This window comes from Mirounga leonina, unplaced genomic scaffold, assembly GCF_011800145.1.
Source record: "Mirounga leonina isolate KUSES-001 unplaced genomic scaffold, KU_Mleo_1.0 Mir_197, whole genome shotgun sequence".
In the NCBI taxonomy this organism is placed as follows: Eukaryota; Metazoa; Chordata; class Mammalia; order Carnivora; family Phocidae; genus Mirounga; species Mirounga leonina.
The window spans coordinates 7,501,738-7,522,718 of NW_023270494.1; the positions used below are offsets into that span (position 1 = coordinate 7,501,738).

Here is a 20,981-nt window from a genome sequence, read left to right on the forward strand (position 1 = left end):
CTTAGTTCCTGATTCCAGCGCTGTTTCTAGTAGCGCAGCTCCCACTAGGGGAGGAATGAGAAGGGGCCGTGCAGCCCCAGCCAGCTACCCTTGAACCCCATGCAGACCCAGTGGTCAGTTCCAGATTCTAAACTGTATATTTTTTTCATGGTATTGTTAAAACAGTGAGGAAACATTAAAAAAAAAAAAAAAGCCCTGTGGCACGCCGGGTGTCTGTCTCTGCTTCTGGGGAGAGCTGTTTCGAGAGGTGGGTGGGTGGGGGTGAGGGTGCTGGAGGGGGGGGGTCCTGGGCTACCTGTGTTTTCATGGCACTCGGGGCCTGAGGTGGCTTCTCTCCCTGTCCCTTTGGGGCCCTCCCCTCCTGCGCTGCTCCCCAGCCTCTGGAAGCACAGGGCTCATGTGCCCGTCTGCCTGGGCAGGCCCTGGGGGCTCTGGGATTGTGGTGCCCACCCCCTGCCACTTCCCAGTTGGGGGACCTTGGCTACCTAGTCCCTTAGCTGCTCATCTGTGATACAGGAATCCTGCCTCTCTTAACAGGGCTGGGCTGCAGACCTAGTCACTGCAATGGGGTTGGCAAAGTTGTTACTAAACCAGGGGAGGCTGTGTCCCCCCCCAAGCCCCCAGGTGCCCACATACATGGGAGTGGTCACCCCCGGGGCACAGCGGGTGCCACGGCCGGGAAAGGGGCTGCCGTCCCTTCTTTCCCGGCCTTGTACTGTCTGACCTGGAGAATGACCTTCCAGGCAGCCTGTTCTCTGTCCAGCCTCGTGGCCTTCGAGGTGGACTGTTGTCCCTGTTTTATAGAAGGAATGTGCTCGAGAGGCTGCGTGGCCACCTTCCCCAAGACACGAAGTAGTAGAATCCGAACATCATGGACTTAAAACCCTGTACCTCGCTGCTCACAGGCACCTCGAAGCTTCATTCCTTCCGGAAGTGAGGTTGGGGAGTGAGTCTGTCCTGGGTGGGGATCTCGTGACCCCTCCGGCATGCTGGCCCAGCTCCTGCCTTACCACCTTCCCTTGCCCACACCCACGTTCCCCCCGCATTCCCCTCCACTCACCCTCCTTCCCACCTGGGGGCCAGTATGGCTGAGTTCCTGGAAACCCTGCCTCTCGCCTCGAGCAGCCACAGAGAGATTTGGGCTTGTGCTCATCCTCCCTGGGAAGCAATTAGAAGCATAATTAAAGTGTCTCCCGGGTCCCTTTGCCCCTTCGGGGGCTCACTCTCAGCTATTGAGGGATGTGGCTGAGGGTGGGGGTTAGAAGCAGGGTGGGGTGGGGGGACAGGGTCCCTGGGGGCTGCAGTCCAGCCGCAGGACTACTAGGGAGAGGAATGTGCTGTTCACTGAAGCCAGGCAGGTGCCTCCCAGACCGTGGAAACCCCCTGGGCCCACCCGCAACCCGTCACCCAGGATTCTTGAGGGCCTGAGAGAAGCCAGCCACCCCGAGGCCACAGACCCGCTTTTGGACTCTTAGAACAGTGCCTGCCAGGCAGGAAGGCCCAGGGGCCTATGGAGAGAGCTGGCTGGACCCACACCTTTAGGAGCACGCTTTCTAGCTGGGGCTCCGTGGACCCACCAGAGGATGGGATAACCGGGCAGAACCAGCCTAGCCACACCAGCTCTAATCCCAGTTTGCTGTGTGGCGTTGGGCCACTGATTTTTCCCTCTGGGTGGCTTCAGTTTCTCCATTTTAAAGTTAGTCAACAGCTCGGTTGTGTTCAACTTTCTACCGGAAACTTGACAATGAGATCGTGTGTTGAACCCCTATCCATAAACAGACTGAGCCAGAGACTCCCCAGATGGGTTTGGGGTGGGGGGGGCGTCCTTACTCTCTCCCCTTTGATCTCTGAGGCTCACCTGAGAACCCCAGGTCCCCTGCAGAGCATTTCTCCCCTTAAAGATGTGCTGTGGGGTCCCTTCTACCGCCAGGAACCCAAAGCAGGGGCCAGGAACTGCATCCGGGCAATAATTTCGTCATTTTAATTCAGGTCACAGCTAACATTTCCAAAAATGTGGTGGGCCCCCAAAGTCTCCTGCTCTGGGCAGGGCTGTAATCCTAGCCTAAGGCGCATGAGCACCAGCCCACCCTGGTCCGGCCATCATTGGGGTGTTTCCCCTCCACCCCTGTGCCCTGCATCTTCTCAGGCACACGCTGTTCTGTCCCATTACTGTGGTGAGGGCTGGGTGTCAACCATTAGGACCGCCCTGTGCCCAGCATGGGCCTTTGCATTGGCCCCATTTATCCTCATGACAACTCTGGGAGGCCCATTCTGTCTGTATTACCCCCATTCTACAGACGAGAACACGAAGGCGACTGGGCACAGACCTGGGCACAGTCTCCAAAGCCCCTCTTCCCCACCACTGTCCCAACCTGATGAGTTGCACTCCGGGACCCGGGATGACCAGTGGGGCCAGTGAGCTGGCTGAGCAGAGCGGCGCAGGGAGACGCCGAGCTGGTCGGGGTGTGCCTGGCTCGCCTGGGCTGCGTGCCCCAGGGAAAGGGGGTGCTGCTTGCTGCCGGGTTAGGAGCTGGCGGCTGCTGATTCACGTCATCCAAAGGGCCCGCCAGGAAGTGCGTAGGTCCTTCCTGGGGCCCCTCAGGGCTGGCCTCTGTCTCTGCTGGGCAGGACCAGGCCTCACAAGCCTGCAGCCTCGGGCCTGGGTTCTTGCTGGTGTTCAAGCTCACCTTTGACTCCGTTCTCCCATGTGCACAAGCCATTCCCCCCCTACACCATGCTTCCAGAAGAAAGAAAGTGGACGAAAGGAATAGAGTGTGTCAGAACACATGAGGGAGGAGTTCTTAAGATCTTTGAATTGTAGGGCCTGGTTCCCTCTCTACCCACCTCCGCCCGGCATTTTACAGATGGGCAGACAGAGGCTGCAGGGAAGAAAGCTGGCTGTGTCCCGTGAGCAAAGCAGAGCAGAGACTGAGGTGGACTGGACTGGACGGGCTCTGGCACAGCAGACGAGGGGCAAGCCGAGCTGGTGCATCGTGTGGGCGCAGGTGCTCAGTGTCCGGAGTGTGTTAGTGGTGGGGGTGGCTGGGGGGGGGCTGAACTTTTCAGGTGTAGGTGGCACACCCCACCCATCCCTGGCTCACCCCAGCCCTCACAACAGCCTCCCAAAGGGCCCCGCCTTTGCATACTGGGGCAGCCCCCCCCCTCACCCCCCCCAACCCCGCCCCCGCCCCTGGACGGCACTGATGCAGAGTATCCCGGGACCCTGAAGGCCCCCACCGAAGATGTGGGAAAGGCAAGTTAGGAAGAGTGATGGGAGAGCTTGTCTAGCTGTTTCCCCTTGGCAACAGCCAGATGGGAGATTGGAAAGAGCGTTTGGGGGAGGGGGAGGTATTTGCAGGCAGATGGATATCAGCGGCTCTCGCTCTAAAACCTGTTGCTGTAATCCACAGAACTGCTGTTCTCCAAGAAGGGAAACTCCCAGGAGGGGACCAGCAGAGCCCGGGATAGCTGCCTTCCCCAGCAGGACTCTAGCCTTGAAATGACCACTTGGCACATTATAAAATACCCGCCAAGGCCACAGGGCTCTGCTGAATTTTGTTTTGTTTTTCTGCTTTGTTGCCAAAAGGATTGGAGGCAGCTTACAAAAATATGTAAAATACAATAGGGTAAAAATAGATCAGAGCGAAAACAGGGCTGGAACAAACAGTACAGTGAACCAAGGGGGTGGTATGCAGAAATGTTCTCCGGGTGGGGCTCCACAGTTCTCAAAGGTGGGCTGCACATTGGACCCTGAGCTTCCCGTCAGTCAGAGTGAAAAGGGAAATCCACCCATTACAAAACTCACAAGTCCACAAGGTTAAAGGGATCCCAGGAACGACTCTGCTTTTTCTAAGGTCTGAGAGGGATTCTTGTGAGATCGTTGAAGAAGCCAGGAACAGCGTCTCGGGCAATGTCCTCATCAAGAGTCTCCTAACCCATACACTCACACAAGCCCCATCGGGCTGCCTTTCTGTTCAGTGTCAATCGAGCGCTTGATGCCGAGGTGCAGATCAATAAAATCAAGTCTATGGAGAGGACCAGACCTAAGTGATCCAAGTGATTCATCCAAGACATGTTATTGAGATTCTTCTAAAGCAGGGGTTCTCAACCTCAGCACTGTTGACGTTTGGGGCCTGACCGTTCTTTGTTATTAGGAACTGTCCTGTAGGACACTGAGCAGCATCCCTGGTCTCCACCCCCTAGGTGCCAGCCGCATCCCCCCAGCTGACTATGTCAATCCAAAATGTCCCCAGACATTGCCACAAGTCCCGTCGGGGACTGAAAATCCCTGCTCCTACAGGAATGCTGAGACACCTTTTTCTTTTCTTTTTTTCCTTAATGGCCAATTTAAGACAAAACTGTTTTCAGGTCTTGTGTTTTTTACTCAAAGCGGAAAAAGGTTTATGGAGTCCCGTGGGGAACAAAATGTATCTACTTGCATCTTAAATTACCCACGTTCCTGAGCAGCCTGGCAGGTCTCTAGCCAGCAGATCGTTACTCTAAAGGTTGTATCTGAGAAGTACCATACAGCTTTCTGGTCTCTCTCCCCCGTGGGGCCAGACCGAGCAATGCACTGGGAAGGTGGCTGCGGCCGGGGCGGCTCTCCACGGATCTAGGGTGGCGAGTGGACTGTGTCGCCTCCCAGCTGACTTGGAAAATGCTCCTTCAGTGTAATTTCTCGCAACCGGGGCTCCTGCCGGCCCCCAGAAAGTCAAATCAGGGCTGCCTGCAAGGCTGAGGTGGTGTTCTCTGAAGACGGAAATGGGCGGCATGGATTCTTCCAGCCATTACTGAGCACCTGCTGTATGCCTAGCACTGTGAGAGGTACAGGGACGGTGAGAGTATGCAAGGCAGTGGACAATCGGACACAGTCCCAGGACGGCACTACGGCTTTCCTGGGCCTCTCCGCCATAGACATGGTTTGAATTAGATTTATGACTGCGTTAGGAAAAAGATGCATGCATTAATATTATATATTGAAACTTTTCTTTGACCTAAGAGATTTTCACAGATTTTCTTCTGATTTTAAGGAAATTAAAACATGTTCATGGGCCTCTGGAGGTCCCGAGGGCCCAGGCACCGCACCTGCTGGGTCTGATGGAGAAATCCCACAGTGGGAACATGGGCTTGGGGTGAGGCGGACGGGCGGGGGGGGGGGGGCGGTCAGGGGTACTAAATAGAGCACCAGCAAGCAAGAAAATAAGCCCAACAGTGCACTTGGCACCAAGGGCTTTGCAGGGATAAACTGGTGGGTAGTGAGACAGAGGATGACCTGGGTCTTACTTTAGAAAAGGCAATAGGGAGCTCTCCCTGAGAGAAGAGAGTTCGAATCAGACCCAGGGATGAGAGGAACCTATGATGTGAGGAGAGGGAGCTGCATGTTTGGGAAAGTGAGCTCGCTTTGGCCTGAGCATCTGGTGGTGGTGACATTCCTGAGAGGAGATGGAAAGTGGCAACAATTTCAGGAAAGCTAGGGTTGGTCTCAGACATATGGAAGCCCGTGCCCTGATCTTGGACTTCCAACCTCCAGAAACTGTGAGAAATTCAGCCCAAGCTGACTGAGATGGTGGGCAACCCCCCATGTATCAGCAGTTGCTCATCTAGATGGAGGCGTGGCCCAGAGATGCAATTCAAAGCCAAACCAAGAAGTTAGACCAAGGACAGAGCTATGGGTTTGATGAACCCCAGACCGGAGGCAAGGTCAGGACTGGTGAGCTTCTCCCCTCCAGCACCACTGAGTCTCCCAGCAGCCCCCGCACCCAGGGGTGGGGTGGTTCGTCCAGGCTGGGAGTGAGGCGGGGCTGTCCTCTGCTTGGCCTCTCCTGCCACCCACACGCCCTGGGCTTGGACACAAAGTGAGCACAATTGACTCCTCCTCATCAATAGTTGGGGCCTGGAGGGTTTTTCCATCCGTAATCTGTCTGTCTGCCTTGTGACCCAAGAATCATTTAGAAGTAACAGACTGGAGGGCAGTCTGCCGGGATGGAAATGGAGTTTTTCTTCCAGACTCAACTGACCCAGAGGCAGATCAAACCCATGACCTTGCACCCCCCACCCCCATCCATCAAAGTAAGTGCCCCAGGCCGCGGCTGGGAGAATTAATCCATCATGGTGTCAACAGTCAGTGGGCAGTTCTGTGTCCTAGAGAAACCTACCTCACCCTCCTGCAAGCAGGGAACAAGGGGGCGCATCCACCCCAGGAGGCACACAAAACCATCTCCTGGGATGCAGGAAGAGATAGGAGAACTTTGCTAATAATTATGGTTGATCCTGACCGTGGACGTTTTTCTCCTTTACAAAGCATAGTCGGCTTTAGGGCTGTGGGGAAGAGGACCCCCTTTCCTGGGACTGCTGGATTCTGGCATCCAGGCTGATGCAAGGCCTTCTTCCGGCCCTTCCTCGGAGAGTGGCCCCAGAGCTTTGCAGCCGAGGCTCTTTCTAAAATCAGACCAGGGGTGCCTGGCTGGCTCAGTCGGTAGACTCTTGATCTCGGGATCATGAGTTCAAGGCTCAGGTTGGGGGTAGAATAATAAAAATAAATAATGGGGGGGCGCCTGGGTGATTCAGTTGGTTAAGTGTCTGCCTTCCGCTCGGGTCATGATCTCAGGGTCCTGGGATCAAGCCCCACATCGGGCTCCCTGCTCAGCGGGAAGCCTGCTTCTCCTTCTGCCTCTCCCTCTGCTGCTCCCCCTGCTTGTTCTCTCTCTCTCTCTCACACAGATAAATAAACAAACAAGCAAACAAATAAATAAATAAGGGGCGCCTGGGTGGCTCAGTCAGTTAAGCATCTGCCTTTTGATTTCAGCTCAGGTCATGATCTCAGGGTCGTGAGATCGAGCCCCTCATTGGGCTCCCCACTCAGCGAGGAGTCTCCTGGAGATTCTCTCTCTCCCTTTCTCTCTCCCCTCCCCCGTTCATGCGCACGTTCATGCGCACGCACATGCGCGCTCTCTCTCTCTCCCTAAAATAAATATTTTTAAAATCTATTAAAAAGAATAATGATAAATGAATGAAAGAATAAATAAATAAAATGCAGGTCAGACCCAGTGCTGTGAGGCTGGCTCCTTCAGTGGCCTCCCCGAGGCCGGGCTCCACGCTGCCCCTTACCACCTGATGACACTCTACCTGTCCGTAGCTTTGCTGCACGTCCTCCCTGAAGCCTTTCCTCACCACCCACCAGAGAGCTAGGTGTTTCTGTGGTAGCTTTGTAATTGCCTTGTTGGCCACCTGGCAGGGTTCCACTGCCTGTTTATGGGTGACTTCTCCCTGCCTTCGTGTCCTCTTTGGTACTAAATTGCTACGATTTTAGTAGCTTAAACCACCACACGTTTATTCTCTTAACAATCCTGGAGGTGAGAAGGCCGAAGTGGCTTTCACTGAGCTAAAACCAAGGTGTGAGCAAGTCTGCATTTCTCCCGGAGGGACGAGGGGAGAATGTTTCCTCCCATCTTCCAGCTTCTAGAGGCCACCGGCCCTCCTTGGCTCATGGCCCTTCCTCCATCCTCAAAGCCAGCAAAGTAACATCTTCATCTTCAAATCTCTCTCCCTCTCTTTTCCTCCCTCCCTCTGGCTCTCCTACCTCCCACTTATAAGGCCCCAGGTCATGACACTGGATCCGCCCAGAGAATCCAAGATAATCTCCCCATTTCAGGATACTCAACCACCTCCCCAAAGTCCCCTTTGCAACATAAGTAACATGTCCATAGGGTTCAGAGATTAGGACGTGGGCATCTTTGGGGGCCATTATTCTGCTTGCTATTCTGCTCAGAAAAGCTGTGTCTTATTCATTCTGTGTCCTTTGGCATGAATGGAAGTTCAACGATACTTCTGAGTGAGTACGTGAGTGAATGAATGAAAGGCTCCCTAGAGGCTGGGCGGGGGCAGAAGCCATTGAGCGAAGCTGGAGGGGCTGTGAGTAAGTAGGAAGAAACCAGAGTGTAGCCTGAGCCGGCCCCCTTCCTGCCTCTTCTGCTAACTCAGAGTTGCTGGTGGTCTGGGCCTCTGCTCAGCCCAGAGGCGCTCTGGGTGCAGAAGCAGAGGACAGGGAGGCCTGACGACCAGGACACATGAAGGCGGCAAGAGCAGAGGAAGAAAGCTTTCAGGACACGCCTGGGCCCCAAATGTCCTGTCTCCTTGACTCTCAGGCCAAAAGTGCAGCCTCCCGTGGCCCGAGCACGCTCTCTTCTTTCCAGCCCCGGGGCTGGGTGCTTTTCTGCACTGTGGCCAGGTGGGCTGGCTGTGGGCCCTGCAGACTGAGCCTGGGATCTCTGGGAAGCTCACGTAAGTAAGCCTGTGAGCCTGTTTTCTTTTTCTTTTTTTTTTTTAAGATTTTATTTATTTATTTGAGAGAGAGAGACAGAGAGAGAGCATGAGAGGGGGGAGGGTCGGGAGGGTCAGAGGGAGAAGCAGACCCCCCGCTGAGCAGGGAGCCCGATGTGGGACTCGATCCCAGGACTCCAGGATCACGACCTGAGCCGAAGGCAGTCGCTTAACCAACTGAGCCACCCAGGCGCCCGAGCCTGTTTTCTTAACTGTAGGAGATAATAATAATAATAATAATAATAATAATAATAATAATAATAATGGCTCTCTTTCTGGGGTTTTGTGGGAATTAGAGAAAAGATGGTGTACACGGTGGACCTCAACCGGTTAAGTCCTAGGAACTGCTAGTGAAGGTCCGGAGTCTCGTCCCATTCCGACATCTACCGGTTCTGTCGGCTTAGGCAGTCCTTCGCCCCTCTCAGCCTTGGTTTCTTAATCTGTAAAATGGGTAGAAGCAACTCAAACATTTGCAAGTGAGGATAGGAGGAGGCGCTGATGAGAAGTGTGGGTGGGTCGTTAGTCCCATTACTGTGCCCAGGCCCCTGGGGGAGAGAGATGCTTTCCCCAGTGTAGCGTTCCCAGAACCACCAGACTCGCAGAGACCAAGTTCTCGGGCAAGGTCACAGCGGGACCATCCCGGCTGCTGGACCTCCCTGCCCTGCACTCCAAGTGGCTATTGTGAGGCCAACAGCTGTCTCCGCCAAGTGGCATCTCTGGGGCACAAAGAGCAGTGGAGAGGGCAGAGCACACTGGCTCATTGTCCTTGGGGCTGAGCAGCCGCAGCTGGGGGCCACGGGGGGTTCCTCTGACCTCCACCCCATCCCGACACCATGGCTGTCCTGCCACCCAGCCCCGCCCTACTGGACTCAGAGCTTCCCCTCCGGCAGCACCTGAGCAGCATGAAGCCCCCTGTCTCCCCCAGCGCTTTTATCAGGGGCCCTTAGGAACAATAAGCTTGAGGAGGGTGACCTCGGACCTGGGGGCAGGACACTGGTCCTCGTTCCTTACGGCACCGACCTGGGAGGACGACTCTGATACAGCTGCCCCCTGGTAGCAGGCACCCACATGCGCTTCTCGCGGCCGGCACCCCTGGTGAGGTCACGCTGGGGGGTCCCGTTTCACTGGTGCAGAATCTGGGGCTCAGAGGGGTGATTAAATGACTGGCCCAGGGGGGCGCCTGGGTGGCTCAGTTGGTTAAGCGAGTGCCTTCGGCTCAGGTCATGATCCTGGAGTCCCAGGATCGAGTCCCGCATCGGGCTCCCTGCTCGGCAGGGAGTCTGCTTCTCCCTCTGACCCTCCTCCCTCTCATGCTCTCTGTCTCTCATTCTCTCTCTCTCAAATTAAAAAAAAAAAAAAACCTTAAATGACTGGCCCAGGATCACAGGCTGGGGGCCAGCAGAGTCCAGATTTGAACCCAATGCCCTGTGCACAGACTCAGGGTGCCCGAGTGGGGCGTGGGGCAGATGTACAGACACCAGGGAGGAGGACCTGGCCACACTCAGCCCAGAAAAGCACGGGCTGCCATTGGCCGAATGGGTCGTTACTGCTAACTCATAGTTGCTGGCGGTCTGGGCCTCTGCTCAGCCTAGGAGGGGCTCTGGGTGTAGAAGCAATAACAACTGTACTAACGTTAGTACAAACTAACGAACAGGCACGAGGACCTCCCCCGGTTCCCAGCAGCCAGAGAATTCTAGAGCTCCCCGCACTCCCGCTTTTCAGAGCAGTGCATTTATAGAGGAAAAGGGGCAGGGTGATGATGATTCAGGAAATCTGCAGCCGGAGTTAAATGAGCGTCTCATAATGATGGTGATTAAAAATTAACACCACTGTTTGCAGAGCGATGCACGTCCACTCCGCAGCCATGAATTAATGAAACGATGTAAACACGGGCGCTGGGGATATGCTCCAGGGCACAGAGAGAGGACTAGGAGGTTCGAGAGGGGGACCTCCCAGAGCTGGGGCACCCGGCTCCCCACTCCAGCCCCTTCTCCGGGGTATCACCAGGGATTCTGTGGCTTGGGGCTTGATTTTTATCTTTGCACAATGGGAGTGCTGGTCCACTTGGGGAGCCTGGTTGCATACATGGGGGACAGCCCCCCGGTCTAACTGACAAGGAGACAAGGAAAGGACTTATGAGGTGGGAGACCCAGACCACCCCCAGTTGACACCAATTAGCTGTGGGACCTTGGCGGTCACCCACTTCCCTGTGTGTTTATTCGCTCTTCTGTTTGCTGGGGCCACCACAGCAAATTACCACAGAGGTGGTGGCTTGAGACAACAGACACGTACTCTCTCGCATCGCCACAAGTCTGAGACGGTGGTGTGGGCAGGGCAGGCTCCTTCGGGAGCCTCTGTGGGAGAACTGTCTCCTGCCTCTGTCTGGGCCTCTGGGAGTGGCTGGCCAACCTCGGTGCCCCATGGCAGCTGCCAAAATCCCGCCTCCTCCTCTGTCTTCATACAGCTCCTTCTCCACCTCTCTGCCAACCCTGCGTGTCCCAAACCCCCTCTCTTCTCTTGGGAGCACCCTAATTGCAGGCTGATCTCCTTGAGATCCTTCACTTAATTACCTCTGCAAAGATCCAATTTCCAAATTAGGTCACATTCACAGGTACCAGGGGTTAGGACTTGGTCTACCTTTTCGGGGGAGACAATTCAACCCGCCCCAGAAAGCATTTGCGGGAACCAAAAGCCATGAATGCCGGGTGTTGCCACTCTTATGCCAAATCAACGATTGTGCACCGGGAGTGGGGGACTCGTCTTCGCAACATCCCAGCACACCCTCTGTCCGGCCAGGCGCTCGGAGGTGCCACAGGGAGTCCAGGTGGTGGGCAGGACCTTGACCTGAAGAGGAGGGGACGCTGGTGGTGGATGGAGGGAGGAGTCTGCACTGGGGTCTCCTCTACTGCTCGGCTCTTGCCAATGAACCCTTTCTGGCCACGGGAGTGCAGGGAAGCATCCCTGGAGATAACTCTGGGGGTCTAATTATTATTTTTATCATCCCTTACATAGCTGCCTGCCCTGCCTTTCCTCCTCCATCCGTTCTGTGGGGTGCTGTATGTGGCTCTCCTAGCCCTTCAGGGGGCACTCCGCTGGCTTCATGAGAGAAAACCAAGCCCTAAGAGATACTGGAGTTTCAAGTCCCTGCCTCTCCAACCTTGTCACCCACATCCCTCTGCTAGAAGGTCTAACCTTGACCTTTGACCACCTTGACCTTGACCACCACCCACCCCCTGCCATGTCACCTCATGCCCTGTGCCTTCCTATGGCTGGCCTCCCTTCTGGAATACTCCTCTGCTGCCCCTCGCTGCCCCTGCTTACCGCCCCCCCACCCCAGCCTTTACCATTTCTCACCCTCTTAGGCCCTCTCATCCCCTTGGACCATCGCATACTCTCCACTTGACTGGGCTGTCCCTGAGGGCAGGAAGACAGTCCTTCGTTTCGGGGGCCCCAGTCCCTAGTACACAGATGCTCTCTGGATGTTTATGGAAGGAAATCATCAAGAGACCCGGATTTGAATTCCCTCCTCCCCACCTTCCCAACTGTGTGCCCTTGGCCTCGCCGAGGCTTGATGTCCTCATTTGCCTCCCTGGCCTGCCGGGTTAGTATGTTGACAGACTAATGTGTTTCTGGGACTCCTAATTGATGCACAGGAATAGGGCATCTACCCCAGGGGCCCTGGTGCCCCAGCCTCCCACTGCCCCCAGCTCAGCATGCTGGAGCTGGGGGGGAGGCCCAGGCTTCTGGAAACTCTTGGATCCCCTCCCCGCCCCACCTCGGCTCCAGGTGTCGCTCTCTCTCCAGCTATTTTCTTTTGGGATCCAGAGTTCAAAAGAACAGCCCGAGCAGGAGCCCTGGGAAAACAAAAGCCAGCAGGCTCCTTCTTGCAGGCCAGCTCAGGCCTGCAGCGCGCTGCCCACCTCTCCCTGCTCCATCCGGGAAGGAGGGCGTCGGGTCCTGTGGGTTCCAGTGCGAGACTCAGACTCGGAAAACATCAGCTCCAGTGGGAGGGAAGGCCAGTGCAGGGGGTGGGGGCCAGGGGCAGCCTGTCCTAGTTAGAGCCCTAATGCGCTCCTTTGAAAGCACTTTCAGATGTCCCAGGCCCTGGGGGCAGGGGTGGCGTAATAATAATAAAACAACATTTGCATAGAGATTTCGTTTACAAAGCACTTTCTCAGGGGTGGGAGGCGCTCGGGTGGCCTGTGGAATCCTGGCGGGGAGGCCGGCCTCTGGTTGCTTCCAACCCCAGCCGAGCTCCCAGCTCGGGGATGTGTGCTTGTGTGTGCGGAAACAAAGCGCTATTCAGCAGACTGTTCCTGATTCCTCTGGATTTCGTCCCTTTTCCCCTCTCCCATGAAGAGCTCACTCAGGGCTTGTCACTCAGGCCAGAAAAGGGGTGTCAGGAGTCCCAGAGGGAGGGGTTGGCTAGGATCTGATTGGAGGGAAGCACCCCTGCCCCGCCCCCCCCCTTACCCTTTGGCCCCCAAGCTCCTGGGAATGGGAGCTGGTTTATGCAACTCTTCTGACCTGTGGCTTTGTCTTCATGTTGAAAGAATGAGCACAGGTTTGGGAATGTCTGCGCATCTGTTGTGTGTATGTCTGAGGACCCGCAGAGAGATGAGCAGCGTGGGGGCCTTTGCTAATTCTTCCCCAGCAGCGCGCCTTGTGAGCGGGATGTCCTGTACTCCGTGCGGGGGCATGGGGCCCTGGGGCTTCTGCACCTGCATCCGGTGGGTGTGGTGAGACATCTGTGCCTGGAGCGTAGCCCCGATGTCACCTGGCCACTGGCCCCCCCCGGGGATGAGGGGCGCGGCATCAGAGCCTGGCCCCTTAAGGGAAGAGCTATATAAGGTCCACCTGCAGGGGCTTGAGCAGGTTTTAGCAGCCCCGGCAGGAGGTGGAAGATGCAAGAGGTCATTGCTGGGCTGGAGCAGCTCACCTTCACCTTCGAGAAGGACGTAGAGATGCCGAAGGGCACTGGCCTCCTGCCTTTCCAGGGCATGGACAGTGAGTGAGGACAGGGTGTCAGCCATCCTTCTGGAGGAACTTGTGCCAGGCCCCCTCTCCCCAGCCTTCTCTGGAGGCTTCTCTGCTCAGCTCCTGAGGGGGCAGCCCCTTCACTGCCGCTCGCCAGGGAGACTGAGGCAGTGGGGCTGGGGCCGGCCACCTGTGATTCCCAGCTTAGTCCCTCCCTTCTTAGGGGCTCAGGCTTCCCCTCTTACATCCTCTCCAGGACTCCAGGAAAATGGGGCTGACTTCCAGGCAGCCCATTTCCCAGACTGGGCAAGCAGAGAGACACAGAAGGTGAATTGTGAGAAGCCAGGAAATTCCACATTGGCCCCCTGAACTCCCTTGTGCCCCTCCATCCCCTCTGTTTCAGAGTTGGGGGGGCTTAGGTGTTGAGGTCTCGGGGCTGGTTCTGGAGGCCAGCATCCAAAAAGCCAGGAACTTGGGGGCCCCCAGGCCCAAGCCTCGGGGAAGTTCGGGGTTGGGGGGGCACTTCTTGAGTAGGAAAAGCCCCTCCAGCAGCTGCAGCCTCTGAAGAAGCTACCTTCCTTCTTTCCCTTCTAGAGTTGGGCTCGGCTGTGTGCAGCTTCTTCGCTAAAGGGCTCTGTGACAAAGGTGGGTCAGCAGGAGAACATGGCGGTGGGGGCTGTGTGTGCAGGGGGAGTCTAGACTACAGTGGGTTCTGCTTGGCCTGGACTGGGGTGTCGAATCTGCACCTGGGGAAGGGAGGTTGGAATGGAGTCGAATTTGTCTTGTAAGGAGGCAAAGGGCAGGTGGGTGGGTACATCCCTCAGGAAGCCTTCCCCTCCCCACTAAGGATTTCCCTGGCCCAGCAGCATTGATTAGGGTACCTACGGCTACCTGGAGGGGGACATTCCCTTCTTCCCACCTTACTGGGGTTGTGAGTGTTTTGGGGTTTTCAGCCTGTGTGTTCCCAGGAGGCCCCGGGCTTCTTGAGTTTCCTCCCAGCCAGGAAAGCAGTGCCCTTCTCCCCGCTCCCCTCCCCTTCTCACCCTCTGGATCAATATGGGACCTGGTCAGCTGTTCTCTGTAGTCTTTATGTCCTAAGCTGTGGCCATTTCCGTCTTTGAAATGCTACCAGTGTCATCTGTTTCTCCCCCACCCCAACTTGGATTAAGTGATACCTCCTTCTAAGCCCCTCTCCCCTGGTACAGGAGGCCTGAATCCAACCAGGGTTTTTCTCAACCTTTGGCTCATGAACTACTCACAGCCCCTTCCTGTAGAAATACACAGTTGCCCAAAAAGTCTTGTCTTCAATCTGGGGGTTCCCAGTCCCCCTAGAGATCCAGGTTAAATAATCCTGCTATTGTGAATGAATTTAGGACCAGTTTTTCGGATCTAAGTGATCCTGCTCTTGGGAAGCCAGGAGGCCAGGAGGGGCCCAGGCAGGGAGGGGCTGGGGTGTTATTGCCATGTACCTCGTACCGCATTTGGCGTGTTGGCTCTGGATGACGGGGTGAGAGGGAAACCAGCTCATTGCTCACTCGAGGCTCTATGCAGCCAGGACTGAGATGCCGCCTCGGGTCCTTCCTCCAAAGCAGTGGTTCACAGTGACACCCTCTTGCAAAGAAATACCACTGCTCCTGTGGGAGGTCACGCCTGAGCAAGTCACAGGCCCGGGTGACGGGAGGACTATGTACAAAGAAGCCCTTCACACTTTCCCTCCCCTTCTATCTGAGAGTCCGCCAAGCCTGAGGCTGGTCCTGCTCAGGAATTTAGGAACTGGAGCATCCTTCGTGCAGTTGGCAATACCCCAGTGAGAGGATAACAGAGTTACATAGAACATTTCCACTTCCTTCTAAGCTGTTACAGAGCTGGCTCTTAGGTCAGCACCTTAGGTCTCCAGACTCAAGAAACATAACCTTTGGGGGAGTTTTTGTTTTTTAAGATTTTATTTATTTATTTGACAGAGAGAGAGAGAGCATGAGCAGGGGGAGAAGCAGAGGGAGAGGCAGGCTCCCCGCTGAGCAGGGAGCCTGATGCGGGGCTCGATCCCAGGACCCTGGGATCATGACCTGAGCTGAAAGCAGACGCCCAACTGACTGAGCCACCCAGGCGCCCCTGTGGGAGTTTTTAAGACCTGATTTTAACAGGCCCTTCGGGAGCACTGGGTGCCCCAGACCGTGCTGGGTGGGAGCCCCGGGCTGGAACCGTGGCTCTGCTCTCTGGTAGGGGCCCCACCATGAGCCTGGAGGAGAGGGGGCCGTGGAGCCCCCTCCCAGGAGCTGCCCTGACCCCCTGGGGCTCCCCGGGGGTGGAGAAGGGCGACGGCAAGCCAGGCAGAGAGGAGAGTTTGGGCAGAGGCGTGGTCATGCCAACAGCCACCTGTCAGGACTACCAAGCATCCTCCATGTTGCCTCTGGCCCTGCTTCCAGCTCCACCAGGGGTCAGGTGATGGGATCAAGGGAGGGCAGCGGGGGTCTGATCCACAGCCTCTCCTGGGGCGTTCCTTCAGGGCTGAGCTGGGTCCAGGCTGTGGGCAGCTGGGTGCTCTGGTGTTCCCAGGGAAGCTCTGCCCGTTCCGGCACAACCGGGGGGGGGGGGGGGGGGGAGCTGATGGTAAGCACTGGCTCTGGGGCCTGTGTAAGAAGAGCGACCAGTGCAGTTTCTGGGACCAGTATGACATCACCAGGATGCCCGAGTGCTACTTCTACTCCAAGTTCGGTAATGCCCCTTCCTGGCTCCAGGCCTTGCCCCGGAGGTTGGCAGTGGGGACTGTGAGAGGGGCCGAGGTCTTGAGAGGGGGGCACTCAAAGGAGGCTGTGCATGCCTTGGGGGGCAGACCAGGCCTCTCTGAGCCTCGGGTGCCCGCTTCTCCAGCCCCCTAGATGCAGGGGAGCTGTACTCTGGGGTCCGTCCCTGTTCACTGCCCCGCAGGTCCCCCCCTACCCGGCCCCCAGGGAAGGGAAGGGTGTGGCTGGAATCAAAGGCTGAATTGTTTCCCTCATCACAGACCCGGACTGACTGTCCGGAAACAAGCCTGGAACGGGCCAACTCTCAGTGCCGGGGTGGGTCAGGGCCAGGGGGCCCCAAACTGGCATTTGGAAGTCACTTTCACGATGCTTGCCCAACACACAGAGCACCCATGCGTGCTACTGACCTGTCTGCTCTCTCCATTGTCTTGCTATTATTAAGTCTTATTTTAGAAGGAAACTTCACATTGCTTCCGTAAGTGGAAAGCTAGCATCTCTGATGGGCAGTGCAAGGTAACTGTAAACATACAGTCGTGAGGTTCAGAGGCCCTAGCCTCTCAAGTTATCTTGTGTGGTCAGGTCTGGACCGTGTTCTCCTGCCCTCTGGCCTCAGGACCTCCTTTTGTCATCCATGGGGCTACAGAGGGGGAAGACACAGCCACCAGTCACCTCCTTTAAGAATGGTCTGCGAATGTTTCAGATCTCATAAAATATCTTCCCAATAAAATTCTACAGCTCAGTTCTTTCAGGAGCTGGAAGGAGCCCTAGGGATTATCTAGTCTAGTGCTTTTCAAACTGTGTTCCAGAAGAGTGACCTGGGGGGAGAGAGCTGGCCCAGTCTGCAAGGACCTCTCTGAGACAGCTCCAGGAGTAGCTGTCCTTCATTAGTGCCAATGGTGGGGGGCGGTGGGGGGCAGTCCCGGGTATGTGGGGAGAAAGCAAAGCATCCTCAAAGAGCTCCTCCCAGGCCAAAGTTTGTGTCCTGCCTGCTCGGAGTTGAGGTTCAGCTGCCCGCTTGTGTTTTTTTTGAAAGGAAAGACAAAGTTTATCTGGATTCCGGCTCCCCTTGGTCACCATCTAAACCTCTTTCATTTAAAAATGCCTCTTATTCATTCCTTCAGTAAAACTTGGTTTGGTTTTCTTTGGGGACTCGGATACTGTGCTGGGGACGGTCACAGGGATAGGACCAGGTTCCCTTCTGCCCTCAAATACCTCTCACTGTGAGGGGCATCCATATAAATCATTGATGGTTGTTTGTAACCTCTGTTTCTGCTCTTGGAGTAAATGAATATCTCTAATATCCTATCAAAGTAATTATCGTTCTTCTTGCAAGTAAGTTGTTTTATTTAGAACATTATGTTGGGGGCGCCTGGGTGCCTCAGTCGTTAAGCGTCTGCCTTCGGCTCAGGTCATGATCCCAGGGTCCTGGGATCGAGTTCCGCATCAGGCTCCCTGCTCGGCGGCGAGCCTGCTTCTCCCTCTCCCATTCCCCCTGCTTGTGTTCCTGCTCTTGCTATGTCTCTCTCTGTCAAATAAATAAATAAAATCTTAAAAAAAAAAAAAGGAACATTATGTTGGGAGGTGGTGGAGCGCGAAGGGGCAGCTGAAGGGGGCCAGGGGCTTTGGGCCCTGCGGCTGGCTCGGAAACGCGGAGTGGAGGGTGGGGTGCGGTGCCACCTGCTGGCCGTCAGAGGAACGCGGAGACGTGCATCCAGGCCGAGGCAGAAAGGGAGCTTGGCACAGGTGACTTCCCACCGCCTGACCTGTCAAATGCTGACCAGCCCTGGGGTATGTCACTCCATTCCTCAGGAGGCCGGAGCTCAGAGTCAGCGCTCGGCCAAGGGCTGCACACAGACGCCGAGCACGTAAACCCCTCGTCAATGCGAGGAAGCCCGGTGATCGTGGCCGCGGCACTTCCCCTCTCTGAGCCCTGGTGTCCTCGTTCGTGAGATGGGAGGGTTGGAGGGAATAGTGGTTTAAAGCTCTTCGGTATCCGTGCACTGTTCTCCAGGTGAAACCTGCTTTGCAGAAGCACAGTGTAGAAAATAGATCTCTGGAGCAGTTTGAAAGCCAATGGGGTGAACCCCGTGAAGTTCCTTTTGGTTCTGAGAAGCACCAAGTTGTAGATTTTTAAGGAGGATGAGATTGGAGGCATTCACCGCTTCTCTACTCAAGAGGTGAAAAATGAGCCGGATCTTCCCCATGGCTCCTTCAAAGCCCCTGGGCCCCTAAGAGAAAACTAAGGGGGTTCTTACCACAACTCTCACGTGGTCTGTCCAACAGGGCTGGCTCCTTCGAGGGGACCTGAGTCCTGGGCCAACCCACAGACCGATAACAGCGCAGGCGTTGTGAAGCTACAGGTGTCCCTCATGTCGAGTCTGACATCATCCTGGTGCCAACTTGGGAGCACTACTCTGCTCTTCTTGGCATTTCCACCGAAAAGGACTGTGCGTGGTTCTGGAAGCATTGTAGGTGTCGTCGTGATGAAGAGGAGGGGGCTTTCATCAGCATCCCCGGTATGTCTTCTTGGATCGTTCGCTGCCCGCTCTGGGTCTCCCCTCCCCGCCTCTCCTCTCGTTCCTTCCTCTCTGGTGGCCTCCAAATGCCTTCAGTTCCGGCCCCTCCTTCTGGATCTCTGGCCCTGCCCCAACTCTTCCAGATGTGTTTATTCCCACCCAAGCCCTGCTTGGCATGTAGCATTGGGGTCCAACCCCCTTAGATTGCAGGAAGGATCCAAAAAACCTTGCTGTCTTGCAAAAGTGGCCAATGACAGATGGCAAGCAAGTGGCTTCTGTGCAAGGGGCAAGGTCAGTCCAGTTTGGGGAGGGCGGAAGTAACAATAAAGATGAGCCTACATTTAAAGAATGCTGGATTTTTCAGGTGATTGCAACAACAAGGAACGTGCCTTTCTCCACATGAAGCCAGCTTTCAAGACCCGAGACTGTCCTTGGTATGACCAAGGTTTCTGCAAGGATGGTGAGGCCCCAATGGAAAGGGAGCACTAGGTGATCAGGATGTGTGTGTGGGGGGGTCCCTGGCAGGGGAAGGAGGCATATTCCTGATGAAGCCCCGTGGGGCCTTCCCAACAGAAGGTCCTTCCATCGTTCTCCCCAGGCCCGCTCTGTGACATTGTTAACATTCAGCCAACAATGCAAGGACTGGCACAGAGCTGGCTTCTTGCAGCAGGCTTACCTGGGTTCCAATCCTGGTGACTTCAAAGTGCATCAACTGTGTGACCTTGAACTAGTTGCTGAACTCATTTCCTCACTTATGAAAAGGGGAAACCCCTCCCTTGTAGGGTTACGGAGTTGGTCAGATCTAGGACCCCACGGGAAGCCCTTGGCATAGGGGCCCACAGGAGACAGTTCATCTACATTCTCTTCTCTATTTCTTTTAACCCCCCCCGCCCCGGGGGTGTGCTGTCACTGAAGCTTGCTCCATCTACCCCACTAAGAAGCAGCTTCCCCCCATCACAGTCCCTCTGCTCTGAGGACTATGTGCTTTGTTTTCCGGCGAATTGCTCTGAGGCCTTGGCAGTGTTGGTTTGGGGGATTTTAGGGGAGAATAAGTAGGTTGTGGGGTTAGCCTTTCCCCAGCTGTACCTTCTGGAGCTAAATAAAGATGGCACATGACTGTCCTCAACCACATCAATTCACCAAGATGCAGTGTGCTGGGACGCTTCCAACCCCATTGTTCGGGACCCACCCCAACATATTCCGAGGTCTCCTTTCCCCTCTCAGTCACGCGGCTAGGAAGCAGGTGCTTTGGGCGGGACAGGGAGATTTATGCACCCTGTGAGGTGGAGAGCCTGTGACTGCCATACCCTTCCGCTGAGCTTTGTCATGTGTGTTTCTGGCTGTTCTTTGCCCAGCAGGTCCCCTGTGTAAGCACTGCCATGTCCATAAGACAATGTGTGTTAACTATTTAGTGGGTTTCTGCCCCGAGGGCCCCCACTGCCAATTTGCACAGTAAGTATGACCCCTGGATCAGCAAATCCCACTTAGTACAGGGTCCGTTCTGTGGCTTCTAGATCTAGATCCTTCCATACCTTCACTGGCCCAAGGTGGGAAATGAAGTGTCTGGTGAGCATCTGCCCAGTGTTTTCCTCGCTAGCTTACCCGGCACACCCACACCCCCTTCCCCCACTTGGTGCTGCACTGAATACCCCAGGCTGATAATGTGTATTCGTGTTGGGCATGGACATACAGCTCTTCACAAACTGTTCTAGAAATGAGTAGAAACCCTTAACACCCACCCCAACCCTCTGCAGTTCTCCCTCATCCCCCTGGCTGGGGTATGGGCTCCTTTCCCACAGGGTTCAGAAATGGGAAATCTGCAGCAGGCTGACACGGAGCATGCTAATGAGCAGGTGACGGGGGTGAGGGTGGGGTGGGGTGGGTGGGGTGGGTGGAGCCAGGCTGTAATCATCTCTCTCTGCTTCCTTCAGTCCCAAGATGAATCTTTTTATTCAACTCGAGCTACACGAAGGTGAGTGCAGGCAGGAAGGGGGCAGGTGTGTCTGGCTCCCTTTACTGCGCATGCTCCCTGGGGAGCTCCCTCCCTCTCTCTCTCTCTCTCTCTCTGGCACCGCACTATGCCCAGCTGCCCTCTCTCACACAATCTGCTCCAAGTACCCACCCCAGGAAAGGCACACGCCACCACCCAAATCCCCTCCAACCTCTGTAACCTCTGCTTCTTGCAGGACTGCTCAGCTTATCAGCCCCTGAGGCTTTCCTTCTCCTTAGCTGGATAGTGCGTGTGTGCGATCTTTATGCCCACCATGGGGTTTGAACTCACGACCCCGTGTGTGTGTGTGTGTGTGTGTGTGTGTGTGTGATCTCTATGCCCAACACTGGGTTTGAACTCACAACCCCGAGATTAAGAGTTGCATGTTCTACCAACTGAGCCCACCAGGTGCCCAACGGGTGAGGTTTTAAAATA

At 55.7% G+C, this 20,981-nt stretch overlaps 1 protein-coding gene across 1 annotated transcript; it reads left to right on the top strand.

Annotated features, from left to right (window-relative positions):
- The first annotated feature begins 13,223 nt into the window (after nucleotides 1–13,223).
- CPSF4L (cleavage and polyadenylation specific factor 4 like) lies at nucleotides 13,224–20,411 on the top strand. Its single transcript, XM_035026128.1, has 5 exons — nucleotides 13,224–13,326; nucleotides 13,891–13,941; nucleotides 15,853–16,011; nucleotides 18,921–19,016; nucleotides 19,915–20,411. Exons 1-5 carry the CDS (start codon nucleotides 13,224–13,226, stop codon nucleotides 20,010–20,012), a joined length of 507 nt encoding a protein of 168 aa, XP_034882019.1. The 3' UTR covers nucleotides 20,013–20,411.
- The last annotated feature ends 570 nt before the right edge of the window (nucleotides 20,412–20,981 follow it).

What these genes read in the sequence shown, in the direction of transcription:
- CPSF4L (XM_035026128.1), top strand. Translation starts at nt 13,224, where the DNA reads ATGCAAGAGGTCATTGCTGGGCTGGAGCAGCTCACCTTCACCTTCGAG. An exon ending in GCCTTTCCAGGGCATGGACA is followed by an intron (nt 13,327 to 13,890) that starts GTGAGTGAGGAC and finishes TTTCCCTTCTAG; the next exon opens with AGTTGGGCTCGGCTGTGTGC. An exon ending in CTACTTCTACTCCAAGTTCG is followed by an intron (nt 16,012 to 18,920) that starts GTAATGCCCCTT and finishes TGGATTTTTCAG; the next exon opens with GTGATTGCAACAACAAGGAA.